Source organism: Pogona vitticeps, chromosome 4, assembly GCF_051106095.1.
Source record: "Pogona vitticeps strain Pit_001003342236 chromosome 4, PviZW2.1, whole genome shotgun sequence".
Taxonomy (NCBI): Eukaryota; Metazoa; Chordata; class Lepidosauria; order Squamata; family Agamidae; genus Pogona; species Pogona vitticeps.
Window position 1 is genome coordinate 185,270,015 of NC_135786.1, and position 12,978 is coordinate 185,282,992.

Sequence of the window (12,978 nt, forward strand, 5' to 3'; positions counted from 1 at the left end):
CCGCCAGCTCTGGTAAGGAGATGGATGGGTTGCGGGGAGCTTGGTAACCCAGCAAAATCCCAATACCATCCCTGGCCCCTATTGACACATGGAGGGCCTCCAAACCCAGCTTCATCACCGCAGAGCGCCTAGTAACCTCCAGAGTGTTTTTATATACAATGGCTACTCCCCCTGTCCCTCCAGTCTACCCTGGTGCTGGACAGCATAACCGGGAGGACAGGTGAGGATCAGGGGTGGACCCCCTTCTCTACTGATCCAGGTTTCAGTTATGCACGCCAAGTCTGCATCCTCTTTCAGAATAAGATCATAAATAATCTGGAAATTATTGGATACAGACATGGTATTCAATAGCAACAATTTTAGGGTGGAGGGTTGGCTGGTCTGGCTACCTCGATACTGATGGTTGGTCAGAGTCCCAGAATGGTGTACAGCTTTCAAACATCTGTTCACCGTTCTTCTAACACCAGTAGGGGCTCTGCCACTGCCATATCTCCCTCTACCCGTAATCACCCGGATGTTCAATAGCTCCTCGCTGGGAGGGCAGGCCTTCCACTCCATAACAAACAGCAAGGGAAAAAGCCCAGAGAAGACACCAAATTAATGCAGTTGAGCAATAATGTGATATGAAAGTATAGCCAAAGGTACCAGACATATATAACAGAATAGTATTAAGTGAAACAATTAACAATAATCAAATTAAATAGTTTAAAGCGCATATAATTCAAGAAAAGGGTGCATAAGACAATTAACAATGAAGTGAAAAGAAAAAATGAAATAGATACAACAAACCAAAATAACATACAGTAAAATAAAAATAAAGTAAAATAACCTTAAAATAAAAAATAAAATAAAATAAACAATACAATTAAACAATATATAAAACAAAAATTAAACCCAGAATCCCCTCTAAGAATCCCCCCCCCCCTCAAGGCAGCCTGCATGGTTCTCCTTCATTCCTTGGCCTTTTATACTCACAGGAGCCCTGTGGCATAGGTTAGGCTGGGCATTATTATTTAATGACCAAATGTCAGTCCTCTTGGCTTGTTAAGGGGTGGATGGGATATGAATCTCATCAGTCTGAATCTGCCAACATAGTAGTCACTATACTGTAGAGCACTGGTTCCCAACCTTGGGTCCCCAGATGTTCTTGAACTAAAACTCCCAGAAGCATCCATCACTAGCGGTGCTGGCCAAGATTTCTGGAAGTTGTAATCCAAACATCTGGGGACCCAAGGTTGTGAACCACAGCTATTGTGACATCTTTAGAGGACATGTCATAGCTAGTAGTACTACAAGTGCTGAAACCTTTCTTAAATGTTTTCAGAAGTGCTCACAAATGTAGTGACAGAGTTGGGTAAGTTAGCAATCCCACCAGTAATTTAGCTGTCTCTATGTCAGCATCCTTTTTACTCCAGGGCATTAAAAATGTTATTTTGCCACTTCTGTACTTTATCAAATGCCCAGGCTCAATCTAGAGTTTAAAAAAGATGAATTCACCTCTGCATAGTAATGATAAATGGTTTTCATTCTGTTGGTAAAACTAAATGCCTTCATACATCAAACACTATTTAGCTTAAATGCCTTAATAGTGGTGCATTTCCTCATGTCAGCAGTCTCTTTCACAAAAAGTTCTTTGTTACAATCAAATCCTATACACTTTTTATTCAGAAATAAGTCCCATTAAGTGCATTGGGACTTCCTCTGAGACACATATGTACAGGATTGCAGTGCTACTTGGAACATTGCATAAAACCTCTCGTACAGTATTCCTGAATTTTCCTATCTGACATATTCAAATGCAGTTATTCACTATTCATCTGGTATCATGGCACCTAATATTGTGTGGACTTTGCTTCCTTGTTCAAATTTTCCTGATTTGTGTGGCAGCAAAAAGCACTTGCCTTGCATGCTTTCAAACTGAAATCTCTTAACCGACCAGATAGGTGGGATATAAAATAAATAGATAGATAGATAGATAGATAGATAGATAGATAGATAGATAGATAGATAGATAGATAGATAGATAGATAGATAGATAGATAGATAGATAGATAGATAGATAGATAGATAGATAGATAGATAGATAATTTTACATTAATATTTCCAACATCAGAAAATGTTAGACACTTTGTACGGGGATGGTTTAAGTTTTCTTTTAAGATGGCACTGGTTAAAGGCATGCATAGTTTAGCAGATCCAAAAAGTGTATTTGTATTTGTACAGTATATCTGTATGCATGCCCTCATAGAAAGTTTTCCTTATGATAATGTGAAATTATTATAAATCGCAAAACATCTGCCTCTTAAAACAAATTTAAAGTTTAGAACACAGTGCAAATACCTGTGAAGATAAAAATGCATTTATACTTTGAGACCTGCATGTCTAAAGATGTTCTATATGGGCATACCCAATGCTCATAATTTTATTTTTCCTTTGTAAAGGAGATAGAAAAACATCTTTCAGCCTCAAAGTGACTTTCGTATTTCACTTGGCTCACTTTGGATTGTAGCCTTCATTGTCTTGGAGGCTGGAAGAAGCTAACATTTTGAACAAAATGAAATAAAATCTCCTTTTTATTGTGATTTTTTTAAAAAAAACCTATATGAAAAAACGATTTCTGCAGCTTCACAATTCTATTTTGTTCCTGGGTTTCTTCAAATTCCTACAAATCATTAATGAAGCTTTGCAATTAACATGCAAAATAAGGATTATATATAGTTGGGTTATATTGAGGTCTGAAAAGGCTTTGGCTCCCTTGTGTCAAACACTTAGAGTAATGTTTGCAGCTTCAGAGCTATGTGAAGTTTGAAGCAACATTCAACGAGGCTTTGAAATGGCAACCTCTGTTTGGCTTTCTGATCTGCATACCACAGGTCTCGGGTTGGTGTGTACTTCCATTCTTCTTTGTGTTGGCAGGTAGCACTGAAAGGTGCCCTGGTCTTTCCGAACACCTCTTGCCTCACACCTGGCCTTGCAGGAAGGCCAATATGTAACCCTTTCTCTTTAATTTCCTCTTTCTCTCTCAGCTACAAACAATAGCATTGCTGTTTTCTAAAAGGTCATTTGTTTTACAGGGAGGAGTTAAGCAAGAATATTTGGTTGTTTCTTTAAATTCATTACAGTGACAAAAGGAAATGCAGGCATATTTTGAATTTTATTGTGTTTAATGATCACCCGGAGTGGGAGAGGGTTTATTTTCATTTACATTGTTCGTAGGGCCAAATCACAGTGTGAGCCTTTTGGTAACAGGAGTTTTTTTCCCCTTCTTCTGTATTTTTATAGAGCCTCTTTTGTCAGTCCCAGTTCCTCAATCGATGCTAACTGGAATTTTACAGCCTCAGCCCATCCCTGCAGGGGAGACTGTAATCGTTCCTGAAAATCTGTTGAATAACTCAGGAATCAGACCTGTGATTCTGATTGGTGAGTTTGTAATATGAATTAAACCTGTTTGCAAATATGCTGTGTTAGTTTAGCAGTGTGCTTCCTCCCACCTCACCCCAGCTGATTAGTCCTGAATCCTTGCACTAGTCTTTCACATGCTTCAAACAAGGTTAGTAGATGGTTTAAAATGCTGTTTACTCCAGATTCTCAGTCAGCTCCTTTATGGTTCCCAGAGTGGTGAAGAGTGGCTGGAATGTAAGGGTGAATCAATCAAAATGTGTTACTAAAGGCATCTCGGGGACATTTCACATTAATTGCTGAATGTTGATCATTAGGAATCTCTTGCTGAAGCCTAATCTAAAAGAGGTCATGTGTAGGTCATATTGGTCCTTCAGTAAGAATGAAAGGAAATAAGCTTTTATCCACAGTTGGAAAAGTTTGTCCTTGGCACCAGAATTGTGCTTTAAAAAGTGAAAGTTTGGGAAATTTGAAGGCAGCGTTGTGTCTTAACAGGGAGCTCAAAACTTTGAACTGGCCAACACAAATCTTATATTTTATATTTAATTTCACTCTGCCCTCTCTATTCTTTATATGCTAAATGGTAAAGAACAAACAAGGAAATGGAACCATTTTGTCTTCAGAAAGATAATGCACTTTCGTGTCTTCAGTACCTTGGAGAGCTGTGATTATATTACTGGAAATCATTCTGTCACACCTGGCTGGATGACTCAGTGAGAGCAAGTGGTTGATAGTTCAATTCCCCGTGGTGCCTCCTGGGAGAAGAGCCAGCTTCTGTAGCCCTCAGTAAGCCACATGGTTCCAGAGGTACCTCAGAAGGGAATGGTAAATCACTTCTGTGGATTCTGTACTTAGGAAATTTTGGAAGGGATTGCTATACATCTGAATCAACTCAACAGCACCTAGTTATTATATACAGCTCTGTCCCTGATGCATATTTCAATTACTCCCAACTTCATTGTATTCATGTTTTCTGTGAGTGATCCATCACTGGTGGTGAGCCTTCTGGTGCTAAAGCATACTTGAATATAATCTTTTAACTCTATGTCATGGGATATTGTGTTAAATGTAAACATAAACAGTTAATAGCTAGACTTGGGATCTGTTGTGTTATTATTTCTTGAGTGAAGAAGGTAAAAAAACTCTCTTACTGCCTTGCAACTTACCACTTCCTCACTGCAGAAAGAAAGAAATATGTTTAAATATGATCTGAATATGATTTGCTTAAAGTCATTGTAAACTAGTAGTGGTAACATTAATTGCCTTTATTTTCAGTATTTTAAATTGCAGCTGTGAGTTGCAACTGTCCAGATTTATGCTTGGTCTTTCACTTGAGGTTTCAGTCAAGGAGCACCTTAAAATATGTCAACATCAGCTGTTTTTTGCCCTGGTAATATGTCCCAGGAACAGCTGGTGTATGCATCCCAAACCTTAAGGGAGTACTGTACCTTGTTACGAGCTTTCCTTGCAGAGTTCCAGGCCATGTGTCCAGAGGAACACTGCTTAGTTGTTGCCCATGCAGATCTGACCTTTGAAATGGCATGAACTGTTCTTAAGCTTGAATGAATGCTTTTTCAGAGGCAAAACCTTATTATTATCTTGTTCTCACTTCTTGTGAGTTTAATTCCTACAGGTCGAAGGTGGGGGTGTTGGCATGCTCCATGGCTCCCTGTTTGCTTTTGAAATAAATAATCAGACCAGAAGCTTGTTTTTTGCTAGTGATGGTTTCATGGACCAAGCCCACACTGACACACTACAACACCTGTTTATAAGCTGTTCCTGTGGACTTAGTTATGCTTGGTGCAGACGTGCAAGGAGAACTATAGAAATATACTGGGAGTGCAAAAGGCACTAGAAAAAGAAGAATATTGATGTGGATACAACCTAACAGGCTCTCTAGCTATTCCTATTTCAGCGTTGAATTCAACTCTATGCTGTTTCCATCTGGTGTATAATTATCAGAAGCATCTCATGTCTAAAATAATGACCAGTAAAGAACTCCGAAATCTTTCACAGCAAACACACTTTAAAGAAATTTATTTATTTATTTATTTATTTATTTATTTATTTATTTATTTATTTATTTATTTATTTATTTATTTATTTATTTATTTAATCACATGTCTATCCAACCCATCTAGTGACCAAGTACTACTCTGGGTGGCTAGCAGCAATAAAACACATAACTACCCCCCCCCAACATATAAAGACATAAGTAATGAGATTTTAAAAAATTACAAGCCCCCCCTCCAAAAAAATGAGCCCAGAGGCAACAGTGAATCAAAATCAACATCTACAGTGGGGTCTTGACTTAAGAATGGCTCGAGTTAAGAACATTTTGACTTAAGAACCACTCTCATAGGAAAATATTGACTTGACTTACATACTTAGATTTGAGTTAAGAACTGAAAAAAAACCACGTGGGAGGCAGGGAAAGTGCAAAATTTGAACTTTCAGTTGACTGTTGGCCAGTGAAAAGGGTGCCTGTCTGCTTCCTCACTCCTCTCAGCGTTTAGAGAGTGGATTGGGAGACAGTCTTCGGACTGCCTGGTACTGTACTGCCTGGACTGTATTTTCCCTGCCTTCCCTGAACCTTTCTTGACCTAAGAAAAAAAGAAACAAAATATCCCCCTCTAGTGGTCGAAGGCGGAATAGCAGCTTCCCATTAGTTTCTATGGACGGAAAAGAGCAGATACGGATCAAATGGTTTTCAATGCATTCCTATGGGAAATGCAGATTTGACCTGAGAACTTTTTGAGTTGAGAACCGCCTTCCAATACGGATTAAGTTCTCAAGTCAAGACCCCACTGTAGTTCATGGATTCATTAGGATATCAAAGGTGTAGGATGTTTCTGAAGGCCTCTTCAAATAATACAGATTTTACACGTTTCCTAAAACCCAGAAAGTAGGGAACCAAGTGTTGTGTAGCAACACAGAAAAGTGCTTTCTGATAGCCAGATTATTGTCTCTCTGCAAAGCATGTGCTCTGCCACTCACTACAGTCCTCCTTGCTGTCTAAAAAAATGCTGTTACGTTGAAAACAAGTGTAATTTTTTGTTTGAAGTTGAGGTATGAATAAAGTAGCAAGATATTCTGACCCCTGAATGACGAATATGTGTGTATGTCTACAAATATTTATTTGAAATTTTAAAATAATATCTTTACATTTAGTACCAGTGTTATTCTGTGCACCATTAATCAATGAAATATAATCGTGACTTTTGCCCAATCATAGACTGTTTGCGGACAGTAAGCCAAGTCTCTCACCATTCTCCTAATGTCTCTGTAGCAAACAGGCTAATATATGAATTCCACTTAATTTGTAACTCATAAGAACATAAGACGAGCCCTGCTGGATCAGGCCAAGGGCCCTTCTAGTCCACCTTCCTGTATCTCACAGTGGCCCCACCAGATGCCTTTGGGAGCGCATGAGAGAACTAGATACCTGTCTCCTGATACCCTTCCCCTGCATCTGGTATTTTGAGGTACCTTCCTTTTAAGTCTGGAGATTATACATCCCCATCATGGCTTGTAACCTGTGATGGACTTTTCCTCCAGAAATCTGTCCAATCCCCTTTTCAAGACATCTAGGCCAGATGCCATCACCACATCCTGTCCGTATCTCTATCATAAATGGATAGATTGATTTATCTATCATAAAATATAATCTGCATATCTATCATAGATTGCAATGTGTTATGATCTGAACCGTTTGTTGTCTGTCTCAGTTTGTATCAAAATGTGAACCAAACTAACATCTCCCCAGTTTGAGATAAGGGGTAAATCTCTGAATCTGGAACCATGGAGGAACAAATTACATCAAGCAGAAAACAGACATAGCTGAGAAAGGCTTAAGAGTCTTTTCCCCATCACTCACAATTACACCTCCTCAAAACTGCTTTTCAGGTCAAAACAAATAGCATTCAGTGCCTTTTTCCATATGAGTTTGCCCTCTAGTTTCATCTACCAGATTATAAGCAACTTCCCATTTCACTTTTAAGGTGGTATGTACTGACATGTTGAAATGCTATTATGTTATCAGCATGTTGTTAATCAGTGACAATTTTCCACAGTGGCTTAATGGCATTTTGCTTATGCAGGTGCAAATTAGCTGTTGGATGCCGGCTAATAATATTGATTAGAATGTATGTCTGTTTGCAAAAAAAATTCACAGGTGTTTGATGAGTATTTGTATTGTTTTTCTTTGAAGGTTATGGCACTTTACCCTATTTCTATGGGAACGTTGGAGACATTGTAGTAAGTCCATTGCTGCTGAACTGCTACAAGATTCCTCAGCTGGAAAGCAAGGATTTGGATAATTTTGGACTATCTGGAAGTCAGTTGCTAACTGTGGAGAACATGGTTATTTTAACAATACAATATCTTGTCCGTCTAGGTAAGACAAAGATGAATAGCTTTTAAAATATGTAAATAGTATTTTCTACAAATCACTGCTATTTGCTCATGTTATGCCCTCTGGACTTCATTTTTATGTAGTAAATCGTGTCATCTTCTGTACCTGATGCTGGATATCAAGATGTCTATAACTCTGCCCTCAGTTACCAGCATTTATGGGATACTGTCTCACCTTTGAGTTCGGGATCTAGTTTTACCTTTACAATCTAATCTTCAGTGACAGAGACCCTCGTCAAGGCAGTGGTTCTGTTCCTCTTGCCATTCTTCTGTCCTAGGTAACATCATAGCACTTCCTTTTCTCCCTAAAGTAATGCTGACAGACAGGAAAACAGTCACTCGGGGAAGCACATACTCCTTACTCCTTGAAGAATAAATATCTACTAGGATGAGAATGAACCTCTGATTACCTGGTAGTTGCTTCACTTATCATTGGAAAAGCACCACCATTCCTTGGTGATTAGAGACAACTCTCTTTATTATGGCTAAACTATTTTTTAAAAAGTATTAATGGTTAATGTTAGAGACCTGAAAGGCTCTTGAACTGTGTTGTAAATTGAATAGCATGCGATAATGTTTCACGACCACATGCACCACGGCCACCTTGTCCCCACTAGCTTTCATTACTTAGGATCATATTTGGAAGTGACTAAGAATTTCCACCAAATGTCTTAAAAGAGTTTCTTTCCTGGGAAACATTTTATGTCACCTGGAGTTGCAAAGCCATATTATTTAAATTCTCCTTGTTGAAAGAAATGTGCTCCAAATTAAAGTGATTTTGATTAAAATGGTTACTGTTTCCACACAAAAGTCTAAAGCTGGGGCAAAGTTAGTTTAGTAGACGTCAGAAACAGATGTTCCAGAAGGCCCATTGGAGCTGAAAGCACATTAATATCACAATGACTGGGGCAGACTTTGTAAAATCAGTCTTCAGAAGAATCCTCTGCTTACGTGCTGAAGACCAATCCTATACAAAGCTAGCTAATTTGCATAGTTCCAGAGGCAAAGATCTCAATTCCTTTTAATTATTAAGGATTTCACTTTTTTAATCACAGGCTATTTTTTTCTGCTAGTAGGTTTAGTTATTTTCCAGTGAATGTTTTAGACTTTGTACAACCCCTTTGCCATATTTCTTGTAAGAGTGTGCTGGAGAGTTTTCAACCATCTGCAACATGCTCTCTCAGTTCACTTGAGATTTTACTCTAACCCTCAGGTTTGCACTTTGCAGTCTTATCTTTTGGGCAAAGGTTTAAAACCAAGGTGCTATTACCAAACATTGGAATGGAGAAAATGTGATCTCCTAGCCCAGGGGTCCCCAACCCCCGGTTCATGGCCTGCTGCTGGTCCATGGCCTTCGCAGGACTGGGCCACGGAGACCCCCCAAGACCCATCAGAAATGGGGAACCCCAAAAAAACAACCAACCCCCCCAAGATCTATTGGAAATGGGTGGGAACCAAAAAAACAAGTAAACCCCCAAAGAAAAAACACTCCAAAAAGCAACAAAAACCCCAAGACCCATCGCAAATGGGGGGGGGAACCAAAAAACAAACATCCCCTAAGACCCATCACAGCACAGAAACATAACCACCACCCCCAGTTCAAAACAATGCTGCAAAAACACCCGGAACAGTTTATAAAAAGCAGAAAACAGCACCTTACCTTACAAGGTAGCCCGAAGCCTCCCTGCAAACACATGCACACTCAGAAACAGAAGGAGGCGGTCCCAAGCCTCCTCTGACACACACACTCTAACTGCTGGGGTGAAAGAGCTACAAAGAAGCCGCTTCATCACCACCTACAGTTAGAAATTTGAATTTCCCACCTTTTTTCCTGCCTTTTTTCTGTTCATAAGTGGGAGCTCCGGTTGCAAGTAGAAGCAAAATTTTGCGGCCGGAGCTGGTCTTAATTCAAATTGGTCATACTTAGGGATGTTCATAAGCTGAGGCTCCACTGTACTAGCCCAAAACAGTGGTGGTATGGAAATAAATGTCAGAACACTTGTTCTAGAATTGCTTTGACCCTATATTTTTTAAATTTTCTTTTAGTCCCTATGGGATTCTTTCTATACCAGCGTTTTACTGTAATGTGAAAAAAAAGTCATATTCTGTGATCAAAGTTTAACAAGTTGAGTAAATGTGTTTTTTTTTTTTCTCATCAGCTCACTTTGGGCTTATCTATATGAGCTCATTAAGAGTGACCTGGGCGGGCTAAACAGGGTTGTATAAAGTCAGGTAGAGGCCCGATATGCCATTCGGTGTGATCCTTGCATCTAAATGGCAAATCACTTCAAGCAGCCCTCTTTGGTCCAGCAACTTCCTCTGTCAATTTCATATATTGTGAAGTGGCTTAAGAAGGCAGCCACTTCACTATGTTGACAAATTAAACACCACCTGTGCTACCTGGTCAAAATGGGAGCCCCTAGGGCTTCTTTTCAGTTAAAAGGCAAAGAAACAAAAACCTTCAGGCTTTTTTTAAACATGCCCTTGTATATAATATGTGTTTTGCCTTTCAGTGTTTTCATGAGCAAAATCTCTTAGTTAGCTGTTTCCACAACAAGAATTGACTGATCTTGCTGTTTTTGATGTTATTTGTGTTGTACCAGCTGCATCTCCAGCTTGTTGTGCTCTTCAGCATCTAAGAGCCAATGTTGTCCTTGGTCCTGTTTAGGTACCTTCTATTCCTCTCTACCAATATTTATGGTTTTTATCAATAAGTGTTAGAAACTCTGCATATACAATAATGGATTTTTTTGGCAGACTCTTATCCTTTTTTTCCCCAGTGTGAAGCTTCATATTATCTCCTCCTGCAACTATTTGGGTGGAACAGCATGGGGAAAAACACACATTGGCAGCCCAGCCAAAATAATACTTTGTTCTAGTAAGAGTTTTAGTAACCCTTGTAGGAAAGATATTTCCTATGTAACAGAACATGCTCCAGCCAAGATAAGCAATTTTAAGTCTTGCTGATATCAATAGGACAGAGCTGAAACTTGTGTTCAGGTTTCTTAAAACGCAGGAAGCAGATAGCTTCTATGTTTGGTAATCTCACCATGTTCTGTGAAAGAAGTAAATCTTCATGCTATTTGTTATTTAAACATAATGTATTAGCAGTTGACAATTTTTCTCGTAACCTGCTAGTAAATGCCTGCTGTGATATTCTGGGAACAGCAACTGGCAATTGCCAAAATTAATCGTCTCTGAAGCTAATTAACTGTTTGATTTGTCTAAAGTGAACTGAAATTTTACATAAGTCTTTTGCAACGCCACAGATTAGAACAACAACAACAAAAAGTCAATATGATATAAAGTTAGTGGGTAAAACCCCTCTGTTGTATGTATCAAAAGTGCAGTTTTGGGTAAATCTGGTACATGCATAAAATCCGGTGGTGTGTTATATGTCATCAAGTTGGAAACAAGTTATAGCAATTCTAATAGGGCTTCCAAAATACTGTAAGTGAAATATTTAAGGAGTGGCTTTACTAGTCCAAAGGCCAGCATGCTAGTTGCAGTGCCAGGATCACAGTGTGAAAAGGTGCTTGCAGAGGGAACTGCTCCCACTGCATTCTCATAAATAAACCAAGCCACATGTTCTAATCCCCACATTACCATCTTCTTTCTGCCTAATCTCTTCTGGCCAGTTCTTATCTCCAAAGGTTTCTTTCCTCTTTTAGTGGCCAGATCTACACATATGTGGTTTCTTTTCTTTCTTTTAAACTAAGGAAATTCACTGCAACTAACACCATATCCTGAGTCTTGTAGTTTGTAATTATTTTGACAATACACTTACCTGGTAACAGAGTAAGTTGATCTGAGGGAAGAAGCTTTCGATGACATATTTAGTCTTTGTTTTACTAAAATTGCAGGTCCTGATAAAATACCTCTCAGGGAAGAATTTGAACAGATCATGCTGAAGGCTATGCAGGAATTTGCTCTAAGAGAGCAGACCTTACAAATGAGCGCACAGTGCATCTCTTTGTCGCCAGCTCAACTCCCATGGCTTGCCAGATTAATTGCCAGCGTCTCCCAGGACATGGTGCATGTGGTGATCACTCAGAATTCTCTAGCTGAAGGCATTTCAGAAACGCTGCGATCTCTGAGTGAAATGAAGTGCCCGCAGAGGCTGCCAGATTATGTTGTCACCATCTGCACATCGAAGATAAGAGGAAATGAGTTCTGTGTCATGGTTCTAGGTGGGTACTTTTTCTCTGTAGACTGTTACAGACCAAATATAAATAAGCTGATAAGTTGTACTGGCCCAACTTCCATAGGTGAAATTGGATGGACTTGTTTGATGTCTTGATTAGAGATGGGGGTATTCGTATATGAATACCAACATCCCTGCACAGGTGGCGTTAACGAGGGTCCAGCCCTATGGGTCCGGATGGTCCACTCACCGATCTGCTGCAAACGTGGAAGACACGATTCTACAAATGGCTCCACAGTGTGCAATCTGCTCGCCACTCTTTGACCTTGTAGCAAGTCTTGTCCTCACACCTCCTGCCAGGAGTGGCGAGTGGATCATGTGCTGCGGAGCCATTCGTAGAATTGCGCCATCCGCGTCCACGGTGGATTGGTGAGTGATCCATCCGGCTCCATGGGGCTGGACCCTCATTAATACCACCTGTGCAGGGATATTCGTATTCATATACGAATACCCCCATCTCTAGTCTTGATATAAGATGCAGTCACAATATTAGCACTGGATTCACAAATAACAACAGAGTACTTATTAAACATCTATATGTCAGTACTCCTTTTGCATTTCCTTTCAAATATTAAGGTTAAACTATTTGTATTTCTTTGTATTTTTCCTGTGATCTTGGGTGACATCTTAACTTTATCTTAATCACAGACTCTAGGGTTGTACACATACACCTTGGGTTTATCTTTGCATTTCCTGTTTAGGATCAGCCCACCTTTCCTAAAGTTGCTGGATCAGTTTTTAAACAACTGGTATAAAAGCTCATTTGGCAATTGAGTGGAGTGGAAGCTTATTAGTAGAACACGACAAAGACTTTACTGTTTGTACAATGCAATATTCTTGTCCATATAAATGTTCTTTACTAGAGCCACATTTTAAACAGTTTTTGTCAACCTCAATATATTTAGGACAATATATTCTCTCTGCAAGAAGAAATTGTCCAATACTGTATATCATGCATTCCA

The 12,978-nt window shown here is 39.3% G+C and overlaps 1 protein-coding gene across 13 annotated transcripts in view; it reads left to right on the forward strand.

Moving 5' to 3' along the window:
• The window catches only part of GREB1L (GREB1 like retinoic acid receptor coactivator), a 191,182-nt gene that overhangs the window by 121,043 nt on the left and 57,161 nt on the right, over positions 1-12,978 (forward strand). For all 13 annotated transcript variants that reach the window (XM_072998833.2, XM_072998841.2, XM_072998838.2 and 10 more), the window contains 3 exons: positions 3,283-3,420; positions 7,610-7,795; positions 11,676-12,002. In XM_072998833.2, the coding sequence (XP_072854934.2) occupies positions 3,283-3,420; positions 7,610-7,795; positions 11,676-12,002 (651 nt within the window). The remainder of the gene's footprint in view (positions 1-3,282; positions 3,421-7,609; positions 7,796-11,675; positions 12,003-12,978) is intronic.